Genomic DNA, 21,242 nt, shown 5'->3' with positions numbered 1-21,242 from the left:
TTGAAAAAACTGCCATAAGGATAAAGCATATACCTTTACAGGTAAGTGTATGCATAAAATTCACATTCACATTCACTTTTCTAGCAAAGAATAGCGACGCATTTAAATGTTGCTACCATTTCATGATGTCCCAGTTATGCTGAGTGCAGAGCAAGGAAGTGTCTTTACTCCCATGTCAGCAGGTTTGTTCATGGAAAAAGGTGCACCCCAGCATTCAATGGGGAGATGTCATGACTACTTTGCCCAAGCTGGCAGAGTAGGGAGGCAGGAAAAACCAAACTTTAATGATCAGCTTGCTTTACAGATAGCCCAAGACCATATGCTTTTGCAGAAAGGTGCTCTGTACCAAAAGATGCAGGTCTCACTACCTCAAGCTATAGGGAAATGCCATTTATAGTTTCATTTAAATGAGTGATCAATATATATAACCCTAATCCTATTCTCATATATATTTCCCAAAGAGTCTCTAATTGCTCCAAAAGCATAATACTTTTTTCTTTATCATTAATACACCTCTTTTAAAATGGAGGGTGTATTTTTACCCCAAGCTGTGAAGATGCTCTCTCTTTCTCCAATGATACACATTTCTATATACTAAGGAACATCTTAGTAATCTTCATAATAAAAGAACAATCAACCAAAGGCCATGTCAGACTCAAAAACCAAGAATGACACAGTGATTCTTCCAAGCTGCGTTCTTTATTGTTTCCACACCTCTAGATAGAATCTTACCAGATTAAACACTCTACTGCAGGGATCCCCAACCTTGACCACTTTATGCTGGCTGAGGAATTCTGGGAGTTGAAGTCCACAAGTCATAAAGTGGCCAAGGTTGGGGACCCCTGCTCTACTGTCTTCACCCTCTTTCTCTCACACAAAATATCTGGAATATTTATTTCACTGGAATACACCCCTTCCTTCCTTGAAATCCAGCTTGCTACATACCATCACAGGCCATAAAATTATCAAGGATGTGCTTTATTCCAGATACCTACCATGAACTGACAAATTGTTTTTCCCCCATTATATAATCATATTTTATATTATATATTGTTTTCACCACCTATAGTCTCAATATTAAGAATGTTTATATATAGATTTTACTATTTTAATATCATATTGTATTAGCAACACTAGCTTTTAGATATATTTTATAGATTTCACTAAAATAATGGTAATTTTTATTGATGTTATTGTTTGCTCTTCTATGACCCAATGAAATATAGGTTAAAAAAGAAATGGATTTTTATGAGATTTTGTAATTACCATTTTAATAACAGCATAAATAACTACAACAACTCTGCTAATCAGTTTAGTTTAATAAGCAAATGAAGACAGATGCTTGAACTTTCAGTTGGAAATTATTATATTGTGCATAAAACTATATAGGTTTTGCCAAATTAGTCCAGTATCTGTTAGGAAAGAATGAGAAATCTCTACAAACCTTTTTTTCAAAAGACACCAAGATTTCCTGGAAAACTTTTCTCCCATAAAACGCACATCAAATGAGTTCTATTTTTCACTCTCTTTTCAGAAGGGCTGCTTGATACTCCTATTGAAAACTTACAAGTCAATTATCAACCATGCAGAAAGGGAAGGCCTGTCTTGAACAACGCCATGGAGAACTGTGTTCCTAGATGCCCACAGTCGATATTTTCTGAGAGTTCATATGGTTGAACTATCTTGAAATATTAAGAGGATTGTTTCATGTAAACTGGAAAACAATTTTTAAAGAAGGGTTCATAAACATGATCAAACTGTTTCTTTTTCCTTTATCGGGAGGGTTGGGATACATGTTTGTACATCTGTGCTTGTTCAGTAGAATAAAGAGCAATTGCAAGGTGTGCAGTGTTGTTTTTGCATAGAGTCCCTTAGAGCAGTTGGTCGAAGCAGAAAATATCCCATGCTGGCTTGCTTGTGGCCCTTTAACTCATGATACCGAAGCAATTTGCTAAGAATGCTTGTTGACATTGCCATTTGTTCCAGCACAGTTTGCATGAGTTGATTCTACAGGAAGGAAGAGAGCACCGTCTCTGCTTCATTCATTAATTTCTACTTGTCAGTTCTGGAATAGTACATGTAATATACATTGTTCAATAAAATTTGTTGGTTCTTATATGCCTGATAGTTATTTATTGATAGACTAATACAGATCACCAATCTCTCAGTGTCAGATTTGTTTCTTGCAATAGTTTGTCTGCAAACAGCTATTTTACATTACTAAAAAGAACTAGTAGTGGATAAAAAAAAATAAAAAGTCTTACAATAGGCTACGAGATCTAAGAAACAGACACCATTATTTATTTATATTGCTTTCTTAATCTTGCTAGAATACAGATTTTGCTTGGCTAAAACTTATGCAAAAGTACATCTTCCTTTTTTAAAAAAAATGCTATCAGAACAAGAGGTTAATTTTAAATATAAAGGGAGTCTTGGAGCGCTACAACAAATAAATTAGTACACCCACTTCTTTCTTTTTTTTTCTAAAGCTTGACCTATAGCAATGTTTCAAAGCTAGCTTTTTAAATAAAAACAGAAACTGTTCTAATCTGTGCAACTGGCATAATATGCAACTCGTTGACTGATATGATCACGAATTGTTTCCACTTTCTTTTCCAGGCCTTCCAGCCTGGCTGACTTGAGGATGAATTCATTGTTACTCTCCTGTAGCTCTGTTTCTAAAGCTGAGGAATGAAACAGAAATAGGTTAGATGCAAAGAAACTCTTTTCCCTTTCTAATTCATTATAATATTATATAGGTGACCGTTCAAACCTGTTCTGTTTTTCTAACATCTTTTAACGTATTGTTTTCATGGAATGCCTGTTCTGTCCAATAGGGCAGAACTCCCCAACGTTTCCAGGTTGGTGGAGCAGGGAAATGTACACACGTGTGCATGTGCACACACACGTGCATGCACAAACAGGCCGCTAGTGCCCATGTGACACTGGCAGTGGCGCTACCGCCCCTGTGCATGCACAAACAGGGCCGCTAGCACCCATGCAGTGACACTAGCACAAGTGGGGAGAGTGCGCGCATATGTGCACACACTTGCCAGCCATTCCCACGAACCGATGGCCAATAGGTCATGGACTGGTACCAGACCACAGCAAACAGGCTTCACTTCACTTTCTTAGGGTCTTGCAGAAGAACAGGGTAGAACAACAGCTATTGACCCTCTTTTACCGGTCTACTATAGATAGCGTCCTCTCGTATGGTATTGTGGTTTGGTATGCTGGTCTGACAGCCGCGGACAGGAAAGTATTACAGAGGGTAGTGAGCACAGCACAAGACATTGTGGGCTGTCCCCTGACACCACTGGATGACATCACCACGGCTCGTTGCCTTGGAAGATAGAGGAAAATTCTCAGGGATGACTCACACCCTGTACGGTATCTGTTTACTTTCCTACCATCGGGTAGGAGATATAGGAGTATAGCCAGCCGTACCAACAGGCTGAAAAACAGCTTTTATCCATGGGCTGTTAGGCTTTTGAATGGGATATAATCTCTGCGAACGTATGCAAAATTGACTTGGGAGGCCGGTGTGTGGCGTAGTTGGTTCACATGGTGTGGTAGGATGGAGGGTTTGTTGTCACTGTGTGTTGGGGGGAGGGAGCACGGGGAGAGGCTCAGCTAATCTCAATGTACACATGTTGTACTTTGACAATAAAAGGTTTATTATTATCTGTTCTACCACCTCAGTCCCTAACTAACCTGTATTGAATGTTAAATGAAAATATTTGTTTGAAAGATAGTGAAATTCTATGAATAGGCTACCCTGCTTAGTTTTCTGATTTTGCAGAATTTTGCTCAAACTCAAATGAGCAAAAGAAGAACATCCCAGAACAGAATATTTGTAACTCAGAGTTGAACTGTGGGGTCCTTGGCGTTCTTTGAGCTTGGTTGTTCTCTTGTAGACATTTCATTACCAAATTAGGTAATGTCATCAGTGCAAGAAAGGAGTGGGGTTTGCTCTCTTTATATACTAGTGGCTTGCCTGTCAGTGTTGGGAGTGTTCTTGGTAGTTCCTTGATTAGGCTGTTGTTTATGGTTAGCTTACTTGTCTCAGTTGATAATTCCTTGATTGGGGTGTTGTTTACTTCTTGATTGTTGGTCTAGTGTTAATCTTGCTGTTAACATCTAGATAAACTCAGTTTACTCAACCAATTTATTATATTTACATAGTAAATTCCCTACATAGCAGTATCTGTTGTTTTATGAAGGAAAATAATTATCCCTAGCTCCATTTCCATCTTACATGCTATATTTTTCTTACCCACAATAGTAACTAGAAAGAAATGCATTCCGCTTCCCTAAATGATTGGCAGAACTTGACCCAACATTAAGGAACTGCTGTCTGCCACATAGCATCCAAAATCAGTTTTGTCTTTCTGTCTGAAAAAGCCTTGCCTCCGTCTGGTAGGGCCAAATGAACGTGGACATTGACGTCAGCCAGCACTGGTAAATGTATGCTCATCATGTTTTGCATGAGAAATTGTCTGGTAGCCTATTTAATAATATCAACATTCCTCACTGCATTCAGCCAGCTTGAGCAAGAGTAACTGCCTCTCATCAGCCAGCTGCTAAATCTCTGGCTTTTGGGAGGCACCTTCAATGAAAGTCATTCATTAGAGGTACAGTTTCATCAATGAAAACAATAACACTCCTTTAAAAAATAATATCTCTGGCTTTCAGCCACTTAGTTATTCATATTGCACCTGCCACAGAAGTCAGAGCATTTTGTCTACACACTGGCTGCTTCCCAAAACATATTGAGCAAAGTTATTAGATCTGAAAGCTTTAAACTGAAGGGTCCAAATAGAGCATTAAAAAAATGGCTTGGCAAGCCATTATTATGGAACAAATCTGTGATTGGCTGTATAACAGAGTATTTATATTCTTCCTGAGTGTCCATTCCATTAAAAGGACAAGCTGAAATGCCTCACAGGATTCACTATAGTAGCTTTTCATCTCTGTCTCTCTATAAAATCCTGTGGCTTACTTAGACCAGCAATGATGTATTCAGATTTAAATGTGAAAAGTACATCCACGTTTTGTTTAACGTATACTTGGTATGAAAACATTAGATTAAATGAAATTATTATGCATGAAACTCTGCAATATTATATATAAAATTACTAAAATTCAGAAAGGACCTTTGTGTTTGATATTATTTTTAAAATTGGCAATCCTGTATGAAGTGCCAAGGCAATGACGATAAGAATTGTGAAGTCATTTCTGATTTTGAGAGTTGTCATGCAGGTAATCCTTACCAGCCATTTTGGCCATCATATTCAAGGCTTCATTCAACAATGTGTTGGCCTCTGTGTGGGCAGTTTGAATTCGGTCACCTTGGACGCCTAAATTTGACCCTTGTCCCATTCGCCTCTTCAGGTCCATGTATTTGCCATTCAATTGTTCAAATACCTGGGGGGAGGGGAGCAGAGAGGTAAATGAGAGCTAGTCATACTTCCAATGGATATATTGTGTAGATAACATCAGAATTTTCATCTCCAAATCTCCAAACCTGAGATCATATGATGTTAGATGGTCTTCTACTTAATCAGTGTTCAATTTATAAGTGTATCAGATTATTAAACATCACTTTTCACTCTTGCCTATTCCTTTTCTTCTTTAAAAAGTGGTAATTCTTTTTCACATCAGTTTTCTGATTTCTCCTGGCTGCACAGAACACACCTTCTTTCCACTTTGATATATTCCAGTTTGTCCACTTTGAAGAGTTTTCTTTTTCCCTCCCATTCCCAAGCCAAATTCATGCATCTTTTTATATAAAGAAGATAACTACATTGAACAAATTTTGTTTGTTCTGCAATAGTCACTTGTTTTATTGAATATAACCAAACAAAGCTTGATAAGGCAAATATCCATGTCATTAACCATTTTTATTTGCAAAGTATTCCTATGAGACCTACGATATTCCTCTGGGTATGACTGGAAATAATGAGAAGCCAAAGGCTCTTAATTTCTTTTGCAGCATGCTATCTTTCTTTCTTTTATAATTAAAAGACTTGGTGGCACATTGTTATCCCAGGGTGTCATGTTGGAGAATCAGGTTAAATTATAATGAACAAGTTCTGTTTGTTCTTCAATATCAATTGTCTAAGTCTATAATTAAACAAAGTTTGGCAAGGCAGATTGTCCTTGTACTGAAGAACAAATAAAACAAGGAGTAAGAGAGTTAGTAAAAAGCAAGTTCAGTTTGTCTTTTGCTGAATGAGTATGTAATGGCTGGTCATGTGACTCTGTGATGGCCATTCTCTCAGAATGTACAGGATATGTCCTAAAAATGCAGAATGGCACTGCTGGCCTAAAATGGTTGGGGACTTTTCCATTAGAGTGAATAGCCAATTTTATTGACAGGTCTAATGGCTGAACTGAGAAGAGGAGATCAGAATATTTACCAGGTATTTTTCCCAAAGGCTGCCTGACCAATACTGTAGCTTAAAGCATGCAACCCACTAAAGTAATTTCCTATTTCCATAATGCCAGGTCTGCCAGGCTCAGCTTGAACCCTCACAGGCATCCTGCCATTAAAGGCTACAAGGGAGAGGGTGGGGGAAGGATATATGGGCAATAAGGCTGTGTATATATGTGATGGGAAGTGTGGGGGGAATGACAGATGATAAAGATCAGAGAAGCTAGGAGCTAGTTTGTACTGGAATCCAAGGCCAAGCACCCAGAGAAAGAATGATGATTACTCAAAAACATCTCAGTGTTCTCAAAACAGTTTGGCAAGTTCCAATTGGCTGAAGACAGACTGGTGGGGGGGGGATGGTTGGGATGAGAGGAAACCTTTCTGTATTATTTGAGCATGGAAAACCCAGAACCAGCCTGACTTTACTGCAGCCAACATCTTTTTAGTAAAAGAACCTTTCACTTCAACCAAATGGGTCTTCTGTTCCTACAGATCAGATTGGGGCAGATCTGACACATACCTGCTGAGTGCTTTTTGCTTGTTTATGGGCTTCTGTTGCTTGTTGCTGAGCATCTGCAGCCAACAACTGATTCTGGCTTGCCTTGTGCTGTAACTGGACAAGTGTCTCAGTGAAACTATCCAGTTGATTGGTGATATCCCGCACATTCACCTGAGTTGGAGTGAGGATAGTCTGGATCTGAACATTCCAAAAATGAAAAATTTCAGAAATTTTATAAATATCCCTGAAAAAATACTGGTTACATAAAGAAGGAATATTTTATGAAGGTAATAAAGTAATCAGTTATGAACACCACTATTCTAGGAAACAATGGAGGTCTATCAATATGAAAGGAGAGCAGGCTGGTTTAGAATGAACAACTTGGAGAGATGATCAATCTAAGCACAAATCACTTACTTCATCAAGGCGAGTTTGGATACGCTGGAGGGGAAAAGTAGAGTCATGAATAGTAAGTTCAGCTTCTTGAAGTGCTATTTCTCCTTGTTTCAGTTTTTGCAGCACATCATCCACATTGCCCTCAATAGTACTGGCCTGGTTCCTAAGAAAATATTACTGTTAAAGAAATGTTGCTTTCTTTTCAAAAAGAAGGCATTCTATAGGCAGTATATAATGATGATGTCAATGCTGCTAACATCGGATGTTTTTGCTTTGACAACATGGGGAGATGCAGCCTTTTTCTTTCTATGCTTTCCTCTTAGAATGTGATGGGAGTTAATTAGACATAACAATTCTGGAGCTTTTGAAATGAAGAGGTGATAAGAAATGGCGGGTTGTAAACAGGAGAGAAAGCTTGCATTTCAAACTAATTGGAGAATGTGATTTATGACTGTTAATTAGGGGAGTGAATTGTGCTTGATACTATGGGTTTAGGGGAGGGGAATTCAGATTTTGGCTTCAACCATGTATCTGTCAAAGCTATGCTTTTCTATTAAAGATTCTTTAAGGTAAACAATGCCTTGAAGTTCTTTGAAGAGTTTCATTTGTCGGAACCATGACAGATGACCTGTTGAACAGAATATGAACACATACAATAAAAAAGCAGTATAATATTACAGCTTCACAAAAAGTAGAGATAAACGTTTTGGCACCAGTGAAATAGTATTAATAGATAAATTCTGCAATGTACAGTACCTAGGGATCAGTCAGGGAAAAAACTGGCTATTAAGAGATCCTACTCTTTTGTGACAGCCAATAGTATAAATATTGTGGTGGTTACAATATTGGAATTGTGTGAACTAGGCTATAAAGCTTCTTTGCCTGATTTTAGGATGCATAATATTCTTTATTCATCTCATTTGTCATATGCTGAAACAATAACATTGGCCTACTGATTTTTTTTCTGAACTGAAATAATGTATGTGAATGCTTTGAATACTCAGGCAAAATGCTATCCAAATTACTGTTATTAATGGAGAAGATATAATCTGAAAGTAAGGTTTACCACTAAGAATATTAGATAGCTTCTCATAGCACACTTCATGTTATTATATGCTTCCATACATACTATATGTTTCAATTCAATTAGTATAATACATAATCAATAAGGATAGGTGATCCAGTTAAAGGAACTTTTATAGTAAACTATCTCCTGAAATACACAAGAACAATTTCTTAATGAAAGTTCCCGAAGACATTTTTGTACATCAGAATTCAGAAAGTTTAAAATTATATACATATTCCGAAAGAACGTCTACTAAATGATATAATAAATAAACTTACAGTATGTCAGATATTACTTTAACAATGGATCAATTTTCCTCTCACTCCAAAGTTATCAAACTCTTGGTCCCAAATTGCAGAATGAAATATTATGTATACTAATTTAATCTCCTGAATGTAAAGCAGGATAAAAATTTAAGAGAAAAATAAATGAATATTACCTGGCTTCTTCAGCCTCCCGCTGAAGCTGTTTGGCCTTAGCTATGTCTCCAGCAGTTTGGGCAATGATGCTGTCAGGACATTGCAGCTTAGCAATCAAATTCTGAATCTCAGTGATTTTACTGAGAATTGTGCCAGTGTCAATTGGAAGATTAAGGGACAGGATGTAATTGCTCACTAGCTGAATTGTGGTAGCATCAACATCAGGATCTGAAAAAAATACAGCAAATAATCTAACCAAGATAAAGTGCACCTCAAATTCAGTCTATAAAATATTTGTGATATGCCTAGATCCACAGCATGGATATTTAAATACATGATAGATCGGGGTGTCAAACTCGCCATGTCACATGATGTGTCACGACGTATCATGACTTTTTCTCCATTGCTGGAGCTGGGGTGGGCGTGGTTTCGGCATGACGTATCCGGCCCAGAGGCCGGCAGTTTGACACCCCTGTGATAGATCAACAAGCCTTTGCAGTGCCATAACAGAGTTTTTAGGTTATAAAGAAAATTAGGCTTTTAACACAAGCCAAATAAAACAATTATTATATCATGAGGAATAGTGAAGTTAGCAGCTGTTCCAATTAAACAGAACAAATTTTGATAGCTAGACACAAATATTACAAAAACATGTCAAAATCCAAGTAACAAAGGGCTTCCAAAATCCAGTCAGCAGAATAGCCTGACCTCCTCTTCTTTGTAACAGTCCCTCAAATATTGGAATATTGCTCATCACTTTCTTGCCATTTTCTCCCATTAATGGATTAATCATTTCCTTGACTTTTTTTGTTTTTTACATGTTGAAAGCAGCTTTTTTTTTACTTGTGTTGCAAGCCTTAGTTCATTTTGAGCCTTAGCTTTCTTGACTTCATCTTTGCAGGTTCAGGCTATTTGCTTATATTCTGCTTTTTGTATGTGCCCCTCCTTCCACTTTTTATCATTGTCCCTTTTTATCTTTCAGTTTATCAAAGCATTCTTTCTGTAGCCATGCTGGTTTCTTTTTCTTTTTCACTGGAATTATGCCAGACTAGGCTTTTGATAATCTCACTTTTCAGTTTCCAAAGCTTCTTGGGTGGTTTTCCCCTTGAGGATTCTTATCCATGGAATCCTTCTCAAGCTCTCTATAAATTTATTGAAATCAGCTCTCCAAATCCTCTATTACTATTGTCAGTGCTTTTTTTGTAAAAGAAAAAGGTGCCGGAACTCACACGTCATACAACCCGCCTTGCCTACCCTACAAGGTTCCATCCAAAAAAGGTGCCGGAACTCCGTTCTGAGCGTTCTATGAGAAAAAAAGCCCTGACTATTGTACTATACATCCTACATACCTTAGTTGACTGACTAGCAAAAAATTCATCTATTTCCTCTGGTTGGGTGGCCTTTAGTATACACCTATGGCAAAGTCATTCTTTTTTCCTTTTGTATTGACTCGAATGCATGCCAGATGGTTTTCATCATAGTTTTGCTGTATTTCTGTAGATATATAATTATTTCTTATATATAGCACAAATCCACTTCCTCTTTTATTTGACCTGTTTCTTTTAAACAATTTAAATCTCTCTAGTTGTATATTCCATTCATGGGTTTTATCCCACCATTATCCCACTGTAATGGCAACAATATTATATCTGCCCTCATGTACTTGGATTTCTACTTCACCCTGTTTATTCCTTATATTTTGTGCACTGGTATATAGGTATTTCAGTCCTTTTTGACTGAGCCTGTGTTTGTTTTCTATATAACCTGTTTTGTGTCTGAGTTCCCCTTCATCCTTACCACCAGTTTGATTAGTACACAAGGTATGGCACACACTATCAAAAGCTTGATTTTTTTTCTAACTGCAACCTTAATATTCTTAACCGCATAAACATCTATGTTAGAAACACTGACAACCCTATTAGTTTTAAATTCCTGGGGACAGAAATGTTCTGTATCAATTAACTCCCTGTCCCCATCTGTCTCCTAAAGGTCATGGCAGATGCAGACAGTCAAAAGACATCCCGGGGTGGTAGTCTCCAGCTCCAGAACCAAAAGGTCATTGAAAAGGGATAGGTGACTAAATGTTCGGAAAAAAAGCTAATTTGAAAGGGGGAAGAAAGAGGGCTGGCTCAAAAATATATTTAAGAGTCCAACTTGAAAGTAATAAAAAAGGCTATCCACGAGCAAGCAGTGAAAAAGAAAAGGTGCAAGTCACAATTGGAGCTGAATCAGTATGGGGAAAAGAGTTGGACAGTTCACTATGAGGAGCAGCTGAGAAACAATTGGGAGAGGAAGTCCCCCTTAGAGTTCCAAGGGTTTGGCAGCAGGCAGATGAGAATACATTCTCTATTAACTGGAAGAGATTCTGCATGAAAGACCCTTGTGGGAAAGAAGTTATTGAATTTGGCTTCTGAGTAACAGCAGGTGCTACGAGAACGCTAAATTACATACAGCAAAGAGATTGACTAGTGACAAGGTATGGATTGCGAGAATGTTGGAACTTCTGATTTTACCTGTTAGGAAGTTGCGAACTTGGCGGATGGACTGCTGAGTGCGCTGGATTTCTGCCTCTATCTGTGTCCTGATGATGCTCATTTGATTTCTCAGGTTTTGGGCATTAGTCTGAATCTTGCTGGAAGTTATTTCAGCAGCTCTAATCTATTAATAGGCAAGGCAGATTCAGTTTCTATATGGTATTTAATACAGCTCCTAAAAGCTTCAAGTTTTAACACTGTCCCAGGTGGGTTCACAAGCAGTAGTATTCATTCCTCTGGGTATTAATTACCCCCATTCTTTTCTAGTATTTCAGATAAAATTTTCTGGTTAAAAACAATACATAGAAAATTTGCATATTCAAATAGAAAACAAATAGAATATTTTTAAGCACTTGTTATGCTCTTTATAATGCATGCAATTTTCCTGACTTGTTCTTCTTGCTTCTTATATTTTTCTGCTATTATTTTAAAAGCAATAAAAATAACGTATAAAAAGTAGCTTTAAAACTTTAAAAGACTTTAAAGGTAGATAGTCCTTGACTTATGGCCACTGCTGGGATCAGAACTTCCATTGCTAAGCAAGGTGATTTTTTAAGTGAGTCACACCGGGTTTTATGATCTATTTTTTTGCCACAGGTGTTAAGTGAATTACTGCAGCTGTCAAATGACAGATGTGGTCGTAAAGCAAATCCAGCTTTCCCCATTGCCTTTGTTTTTGAAAACCGGCTGGACAAGATCACAAATGACAATCACAAATGACCCCAAGGACACCACAAGCTTTGTAATGACATGCTCGTGGCCAGGTGCCTGAATTTATGGGACTGTGGAGATGATGCAATGGTTGTCAAGTGTAAGAACCTACTGTAAGTCACTTTTCTCAGTGTTGTTGTAACTTTGAACAGTTGCTAAATGAACAGTTGTACTTTGAGACCTAAATGTATTCCTTTTCACAAGGACATAGGAAACATTGTCTAGCTAGGTTATTTCAACTGAAAAGTCACAAGAATAGAACTACAGTTTAAAATATTTTTTTGCAAGTTGCATGTGCTGATAATCATTCACAAGCTCGGGGGGGGGAAGCAACAACAAGAGCAAGAACAACAACAACAACAACACAAACATAAAGTGAAAATACCCAGACATTAATTTAATCAGGCCTATAAAAGAAGCTCATCCTTTGAAATAAAAATTCCATCCCTTCCCTTTTGCTTTCTCCATTCTAAATACATACCATTTGTTCAGTCCCCTGAAGTTGACTATTGAAATTGCGGAATTCCTGGGCGGTTTTCCTAGCAGTTTGGATGGAACTCCCGGAAAGTGCAAGGATCCCTCGGCAGCTCAGACCTGAGCCACATTCATTTGCATTTTGATGAGGACACAGATACCCGATACATTCACTAGGAGTGCAAACTTCTGATCTCACAACGCTGCAAACCTAACAGAAAAAGTCACAGGATCAAAGAAGCTTTGCCAATTACAGTACAAATATTTGTAATAAGATTCAGACAGCTTATTTTATTTGTTTCTTATGTGTAGTGTTTCTAACCTGCCTATCTTTAGATAGCTTCCAAATTTAACTTTGCCACTTTCAGGTAAAACCAGGGCTTTTTTTGTCATAGAATGCTCAGAACGGAGTTCCAGCACCTTTTTTGGATGGAACCTTGTAGGGTAGGCAAGGCGGGTTGTATGACATGTGTGAGCTCAAAGCCTGTTTGGTATAATGATTAAAGCATCAGGTCAGAAACTGGGAGACTGTGGATTGTGACTTTAGACCAATGACAGTTAGATGACCTTTGACTAGTCATACTAGTCTCTCAGCTCTAGGAAGGAAGCAATGGCAAACCACTTCTCAAAAATCTTGCCAAGAAAACTGCAGAGACTGCAGAAACCTCTCCAGATGATCATCAGGAGTCAAAACCTGGCTTGAAGGCACAAATATTTATGCTCAGTACCTGCCAAGGCCATGGCCACTAAGAGGTTCAATTCTGGCCTAAAGATGCTTCACAATCCATTCAGAATTGAATTGTTTCTGAGGACTATGTATGTAATTTACATTTCATCCTCTCCAGCAGAATCATGACAGGGGTTGGGAGGAACAAATAAAATCCCCTATTACTGCTCTCTGTTGAAGGAGTGTGACTAAGCTGCAAATAAAATGTAGTCTTCCCATGATAGTAAATGGCTTGAATGTTCTGCAAAACATTTTAAATGCATGATGGGATACAGAATCTAAGTAATGTTTATCTCCACGGATTACCAGTGGAGAACAAATTCAAAGCAATAAGGAGTCTTAGAGCAGATGATAAGAACATCAACATGTTATTCTGATTCTTCATTCATAACCAGTATTTATGATGCAAGTTTGTATTTGTCCTACAGGAAAATATAATATTGCCACATGGGTTTCGTTGTATGTACATTCATATTCCTTTAATTACAAAGTCATCTGTATCGGGTTTGTATATGTGAAGGAGAGGGAGAGGCAAAGAGGTAGAAAGAGGGAATCTGAAAATCTAAACCTGATTTCTACTGTTCCTGGGGTTAATATCCCTTATTTATTATGCTTTGGACCTTCCCCTGTATGTATAAAGTAATTACAGGTTGCATAGTTCTTGAGGAACAAGTGTCCTTGGAGAACAAAAACCTCTTTATTTTTCAAAATACAGGCCGTGGTTTAACTGTACAAATACTTCCACGGTGTCTGAGAAAAAAAAATCTAAACTAGCAATTCATGAATCTTTCTTTTTCTACACTAGCACTCCTTCTATCCAATTCCAAAGAACCTTAACATCAATAACATCTATATCTACATATAAATATAGGTAAATACGTTTAAACAAAATCTATCATTCAGCCTCAGTTTTTGTCATTTATACAAATAGGTCTGCTCTAGAGCAATAGTTTTACCTTATTAATTACTGGAGTCAAGTTGGGTGTGGCAGCCATTTTATTCTGCAGTACTTCAAATCCTGAATCAGGGTCTATAAGACCACTTTCAAGCCCCTCAGCATTTCTCCTGTTTTCCAGAGACTGAGCAAGCAGTCCAGAAGAACCAGCTATGCGTATACTAGCATTGGAGGATGTGAGATGTGCAGAACTGATAGTCTTGAATGCCCCTGTGGGAATAAAGAGGAATGTAGTGTGAATTGATAGTTAATTTTTTTTCTTCAAACTTTTGAGTACGGAATTTTATTATTCAAAGTCACATTACAGAATAAAGGAAGCAAACAGCTTCATACACCTGAATTGACCAGTTACCTAATTGAATAATCTTGCTCTTGACAAGTATTCTAAAGAAGAATTACCACCCATCTTTTCAACAACAGAGCTATAAAAATCCAAGAGGATATTTTCTTCATTATATCTTTTCCAAGCCAAAGAAAACATTAGCAGCCTTCACAAAAAGAAACAGAAACAGAAGCACAGCCCCAAGTCCTTTTTAGAACAGAACTATACAAACTTTGAAATATTGATTACCTAGATGAAAACAAGGGCTTGTCCCTCACATGATAGCCAAGCAAATACTTCTCCCATAAACTAGAAAGAGAGATTTAACAGGAATTAGCCTTCTGAATTTAGGATTGTTTTTTCCTCTTCTAATATGTAAGACAAGATAATCGTAAAAGTATTCATTCAACAACTTCTGAAGGGTAAAATCTCCTGAAAACTGAAATGCTTTACAAGAACAAAGTTCTTCCTGATTGGTAAATCCCCCTTCCTCTTTATCCCTTCCATCTATGCTAAGAAAACAAGCTCCAACTGCTTTCCTTTCCATGACTGGCTCTTTGAAGACATGTAGTTTGCATGGATAGACCTTATGTATCAATTCCATTCACATTTAAGCCCTTCCTATGTGATGCATCCACTGGTGGATCAGTAAAAAAGAAAGAAAGAATGCACTACCTTTTTATCAGTTTGAAAATGAATAGTGCTGTATAACTGCTAGGACACCAATTGTGCATCTTCCTACCAACTACAGAATAAATATTAAGTTGTGATAAACTCAGCCCAGCGTGGAAAGGGCCTGATATCTAGAAAACGATTCCTTAAGCCAGATTCATTGCTGGTTGTTTATGAACATGTGTCGAGCAGCTTAAGACTGCTGAGCAGAAAAAACAGTAGTAGAAACAAAAACTCAAAATAAATTGTCTTTATAATAAAGTTTTTCTATCGCTGTTGAGTCACAATGTCAAAATATCCATAAAAAGGCATGTATGATAGCACTGTTTTTCTCATCCCACAAACACTGCAGGGAAAACCATAGCAACAAGGCATATAGAATTCAAATGAATTATTTCTGCTTCCCTAGTATCATACAGTGTGTTCATGTGTGATCCTAAAGGCACCTCTGAGCTTCTGTCATGTCATAAGTGAATTCAAATGTGCATTTAAGCCAGCAGGATTCTGACTTTCAGATTACAGGGAGTGGAAGGGGATAAGCAAACTATGCTGTTTCATACATTAGTTTTCTTTAAAGTATTCTAGGGTCTAGCCAGCAGTTTTCAAAAAAAGTGAAGATGGCACAATTAACATAGCATGTATCCACTACTATATGTTTCTTGAGGGCAGGGAAACACAATATTGTTGTCTACCCACCACCAGCTTACTGGGAAGGCAACCTCCATATGTCATTGATTTCAATGCATCAAAAGTAGTTTCTTCAACTTATGCTGGGTTAAGTGATGCTGTGAAGTTCACTTGTGCTTTATATTATGATAGATAAATGCCTTCACTTCAATTGACAGCTGTGAATTGTGGCTGGAATTTCCTATTGCCTACCATTACTAGTTGCTGCCTTCTATTGCCATTGTGCTTCCAGACTAGGGAAATTCTGCATCTTCCTTCTTTAACCAGTTCACAGGTAGGCAATAAAAGGTTTAGCTTTTTTTAGCTGTAAGTTATTAATTCTTAGGCCTTTAATTGTTGAGATTTACTTTCACTGCAGAAAAAACAAGCAACTTGTGATATTTTAATACTGGAATACTAATTTCTGAGACTTCTCACACTCTTTCTGGCAAGCCAACAACAATCTGAAGGGAGACATTCTTAACTAGATGTCCTCTGCATTTGCAATAGGAAAGATAGCTAACAAGATAGCTAAGTCACTGGCAGTTGAAACTTGAGGGTTATACCTGAGAGATCTATGCTGCGGCTGGCTTCAAACTGGGCCTTCTTATTTTTATATTGTTCAGTGATTAGATGCAAGCTTTTATCAAGAGCATTCATTTCTATGGACAGGGAAGAAACTTCATCCTCAAAAAGTATTTCAGAGCTTAAATCTTCAATGGTCTGCCTGGAATTAATAAAAGATATATAATATTTATATACACATTTTTCTGTATTAGTACCTTTCCCTTCTGATTGCAAATATTAGGACAATCTTATCACAGCAAAGACAGCACTATCTTTCTGAAAGTCATGTAAAATACCATTTATGAGGACAGGATACCATGTAACATCTTTATCCCTCTGCTCTGGGGGCTTAAGGGAAGGTGGAGTAAATATACTACTCTGATAGCCTAGAACAGGCATGTCAAACTGCTGGCCCACAGGCCAGATGCGTCACTCTGAAACTGCGCCCACCCCATTGCCGGCAATGGCAAAAAAGTCACGATACATCGCGCGACATCACATGACGTCGCAAGTTTGACATGCTTGGCCTAGAATAACAGGGACAAATAAAAAGAATCATTTTGTCATAGAATCTGTAGCTGAAACTCATTCCCACAAGCTAGAGTAAGAGATATCAATTCAGGTAGTAGGAGTAGATAAATCCAGAAAGGATATGACTATCATTGTTTATCAGTCATAATAGTCATATATTATCTCCAATGCCAAAGGCAGTTGCTAAGCAACATGAGGAGGGACCTATTACACATTCTTGGAATTCTTGATTGTTCTGCCAGATTAGATAGAACATATCTTTCTTGTATTAAAACTGGGGAAAGATGAAAACATAAGAAATAACAAAACTGCTGTTCAAAAGCTTTTCCATGTAAATAGACAAAGGCTGAAGTTGACAGAAAATAAAGAAGCATTTTGTTCAGACTTAGGCTCATTTAGAGAGAGACATAGGAAGCTCATTTATAAGCAAAGTGTTTTATAGTTCATAAACTCTGAAACAAATGAGTGTATGTGATTTGTATTTTCATTTTTCATCTGAGGACCACAACACAATTTCCCTAATCATAACATAGACAGTGCTTGTGGATCTGAGTTTGAATGAAGTCAAGTAAACTCCTTTTAGCAACCAAATGTTGAAAAATTATTTTCTGTATATTTGGGAGGGGGGGCACTCCTTTGTTGCTGGTAAATGTAAAGAAAAAGCAAGCTTACCTTATTGTAGCAATGGTATTGGCCACCTGTTCCAGTTCCTGCTCAGTAATAAGGGGATTGTCCAACATCTGTTGAATGTGCTGATTTTTTCTTTCCACTTCTAAAAGGCGGCTATTGAAGCCAGAGGTTATTGTCCCTATTTGCAAGTGCTGTGTTGAATTTTTCAAGGCGACCTGACGTAAGCCAAACCTTTGAATGTCATCATCATAGGCTTGGAAACAAGGATGGCATGCCTCACAGTGGTGATAGCTGCCGCAGTAGCCCCGTTGGCACTGATTACACTGGGGTCCTGTGAACCCAGAGCGGCAAAGGCAGCTGCCAGTCAGTTTGTTACAGCCCATTACCTCTGTGCCTTGGAAATTGCAGTCACAAGCTATAAAGAGCAAAAAAACCAACAACACTTAGAGGTTTGTACTCCTATACTGCCTTCAACCTTCAGTAGATTCATCATCATGATCATCATCACCATCTAGGCTGGCCAGGTCATTTAATATCTGAAAGCATTTTGTGGAAGCAACCTGAGAGCGAGCTAGTCACAAAAACATACTTTTGTCAGGAGGCAAACAGGAGGCAAAGTGATGATGTTATTATCTTAGAGAGCCATGGAAATATTCAGCCAAGCAAATATTCAGAAACATAAACAAAAGTGGGGGGAAGCATTCTTTAAGCTCTGGAAAGAGAAATATTGTTGAGAAGAGACTCAGGTTATTCCTTCCTAACTCCCTAGGATATATGAGGGAGGGAAGGAAGACCACAATCACTTGCCAGATTTTGTTGCTATAGCATATCTTAATAAAATAGAATTCTAATCGGTTTCTAGTCTACTTTACTGGGATATATCTACCAACCCTGCAGATCCAAAATGGCTCATTTTTTTTATTTTCATTTTTTGCAAAGAGTACTTTTTGAACACTGTGTAAAATGTTTAAACTGAACCCTCATTTCCCTCCCCCCTCAGAATGGCTAGGGGGCCCATGTGAAGCAAGAAACTTTACTAGAAATTAAAATGACACTGGAGGGAAGTATCATATAATACACTTATTTATAGTATTACATTACTTTAATTAAAGATGTAAGAAATTAAGGTGGGATAGAGAACTAGAACCCAATAAAGCAGGAGTGTCAAATTGCCGGCCTGTGGGCCAGATGCATCACAGTGAAACCATGCCCACCCCATTGCTGGCAATGGAAAAAAAAGTCACAACACATCGCAACACATCACATGATATTGCGAGTTTGACACCCCTGCAATAAAGGAAATAACTACAGGCACACTTCATACCTATAAGTATTATATTGTCTATTACAAAAATAGGGATTATGCAGAAAAAGGGACTATAGGCTAAAATGTATTATCTGTAAGATATGTAATGTATCCACATTTCTAAGTGTTAAATTAACATCACAGAGAAGGAAATCCTTCTAAACAGAAAGGAAGCAGAAGGCAAAAACCCTACTTGGGGGTTTGCACGCATGTATGTATGTATGTATGTATGTATGTATGTATGTATGTATGTATTGGTTTTCAAGGTTGACCAACTTCAAAAAGAAAACCCTCTGGGCAGCCTACAGTTTAAAGAAACATGACTGACTGGATAAAAATATGTAATAACATTCCCCTATGATGTTTTTTAAGGGTGTTTTCTCATTTCACAGCTAAACTAGAACAGATAATTAATTATTGAATGTTTGCTAAATTTCCATCTATGGAATACTAAGAAAATAATGAAATAGGCTAAACAAGTAGGAGGAAGTCAAAAGGAAAGAAAATGGTTACAAATCTCTGTTAGGAATTAGAGAAGAAACATGTCATCAGAAACAATGCTGATGAAGAGGACAGATAGTTGGCAATGAACAACGCAGACGTTTCCAAGCAGATATGTCCAACTTTCCATACCTCTACATCCAGTCCTAACATTTCCAAATGTTTGGTGTGGACATTCCTGGACTTCAAGAGTAGAGCATGTCAGTCCACCATAGCCTTCCCTGCATGGACATTGCCCTGTAAACTACAAAGAAAAACAGAAAGCTCACTGTGGAAAAGACACCAACACAAAGCTTTGCCCAATAATCTGGAGAACAGAACATGCCACAGGGAGCTTGGAGGGTAAAGCTCAAGCTGTGCTACAGAAGAAAGTAGGGTCTTCTGGGGGGTAAAGTCTTATTCCAAGCCTAGTGTTAGATTTGGAACAAGAGGCATTTGCACCTGAATCCTTGCTTGGTTTTGAAGTTCAGCCATCACCACGTTCTATGTCTTTCAGATTAACCCAGATTTTCTCAACCAGATATGGAAGTAGGATTGCTGCTTTAAGAATTAGCAGGAATCCTAAGAGTTACAATTCCACTACACTAGAAAAGCAGTAGAAGCAGTTTAAATGTTAAATAGCTCCTAAGCTTTAAATGACTCCCAGGTTCCATGTGCTTTGTACAAAGCCTATTTAGACACATTTTTTTCCAGCTAGGAAGTTTGGTAACATAATCTAAGTCAAAGCTGCCATCTGAGGTACAGAGCTGCAGATGGCACCAGCAGTTCTTCCATGTTTGTTCTCAAGGGGGGAAGGGGGGGAGCAGAAGCAGTTTTGTTTGAATGCTCTAGGAAACTATCAAGCCTCTGAGGCTGGCAGACTCAGGAAATAAGAATCACTTTGAATTCTGGAATGGTCTTTATTCTCGTAAGGCAACATAACAGAATCTTGAAAGTCTGTCAAAGCAATTCTCCAGATCTGCTTACAATATATCTAGCATTCTTTGGCTCTTTCTCATATTTCCCCACTCTTCTGTGTAATACCTTCCTCCTTTCTTTATGTTAGACATTCTGTTGTGATTCAGGGTCAGCCTGTGGGTTCAGCAGTTGGGTCGGACGACTCAGAGGAGGAGGAGGGGGGTGTTGAAGAGCTTGCTGATGATGGCCTTGAGGCTCCGCAGAGCCCTCAGCCAGGCCCCTCCCACCTGGTCACGACGGAGACCCAGCTGTGTGAGCCTGACAGCGTGGATGAAGATGACCCACAGCTGGCCCTGTTCAAGGACGCCCGACACAGGAGGCAGTCAATCAGGAGTAAACAGAGGAAGGCAATGGGGCACCTCGGAAGGAGGCAGAGAGAAGCCACGCCCTGAACTGTATAAAAGGGGAATGTGTGAGAGGGCTGGTTTGCTGAAGGCAACCGCTTGAATAGTTCCTGTTTCATAGCTCCTGTTTCATGGTTGGTGTCTTGTTTTGCTCTGTTTTATGTTAATAAATTTAGCAGGCTTTATTCCAGCCTCTTGCCGTTTGTAAAGGGGTTGTCCCTGCTTTTTCTGCAGGGCCGGTAGCAGGCTGGTACAGAACACATTCCATTGCCCTCTCTTAAACAATAAAAGTCTTTAAAAAAGCATTGCCCCTTAATTTCCCTGAGTGTATAAACTATGATGTTTTTAGATGCCAGGCTTCTAGTTGGGCAGCTCTCCTATCTTCCACCCCTCAACAGAATGTCTGTGCTAAAGGAAAAAGAATGGGAGATGGCATGGGAAAACCTCACGGGAGCGCTCCTTTAACAATTTCTTCCTGTCAATTTTACACGGAGGAGACTGGAAGATTCAGCCTCATCTAAAAGCTTCT

General features: G+C 38.3%; 1 protein-coding gene across 1 annotated transcript in view; it reads right to left on the bottom strand.

Moving 5' to 3' along the window:
- Positions 1–2,544: 2,544 nt before the first annotated feature.
- LAMB3 (laminin subunit beta 3) overlaps positions 2,545–21,242 on the bottom strand; it is a gene marked incomplete at its 3' end in the record, with an annotated part of 55,842 nt that continues 37,144 nt past the window's right edge. Inside the window, exons 13-23 of the mRNA XM_081325446.1 lie at positions 19,545–19,656; positions 17,648–18,020; positions 16,444–16,604; positions 14,219–14,427; positions 12,543–12,746; positions 11,330–11,474; positions 8,837–9,044; positions 7,353–7,494; positions 6,957–7,133; positions 5,274–5,427; positions 2,545–2,684 (exon numbers count right to left, since the gene is read on the bottom strand). Coding sequence (XP_081181572.1) covers positions 2,545–2,684; positions 5,274–5,427; positions 6,957–7,133; positions 7,353–7,494; positions 8,837–9,044; positions 11,330–11,474; positions 12,543–12,746; positions 14,219–14,427; positions 16,444–16,604; positions 17,648–18,020; positions 19,545–19,656 — 2,025 coding nt within the window. The remainder of the gene's footprint in view (positions 2,685–5,273; positions 5,428–6,956; positions 7,134–7,352; positions 7,495–8,836; positions 9,045–11,329; positions 11,475–12,542; positions 12,747–14,218; positions 14,428–16,443; positions 16,605–17,647; positions 18,021–19,544; positions 19,657–21,242) is intronic.

Source organism: Vipera berus, assembly GCF_964194415.1.
Source record: "Vipera berus genome assembly, chromosome: 3".
NCBI lineage: Eukaryota > Metazoa > Chordata > Lepidosauria > Squamata > Viperidae > Vipera > Vipera berus.
The sequence above is the reverse complement of the archived record's forward strand: the minus strand, read 5'-3'. Positions and strand labels throughout refer to the sequence as shown.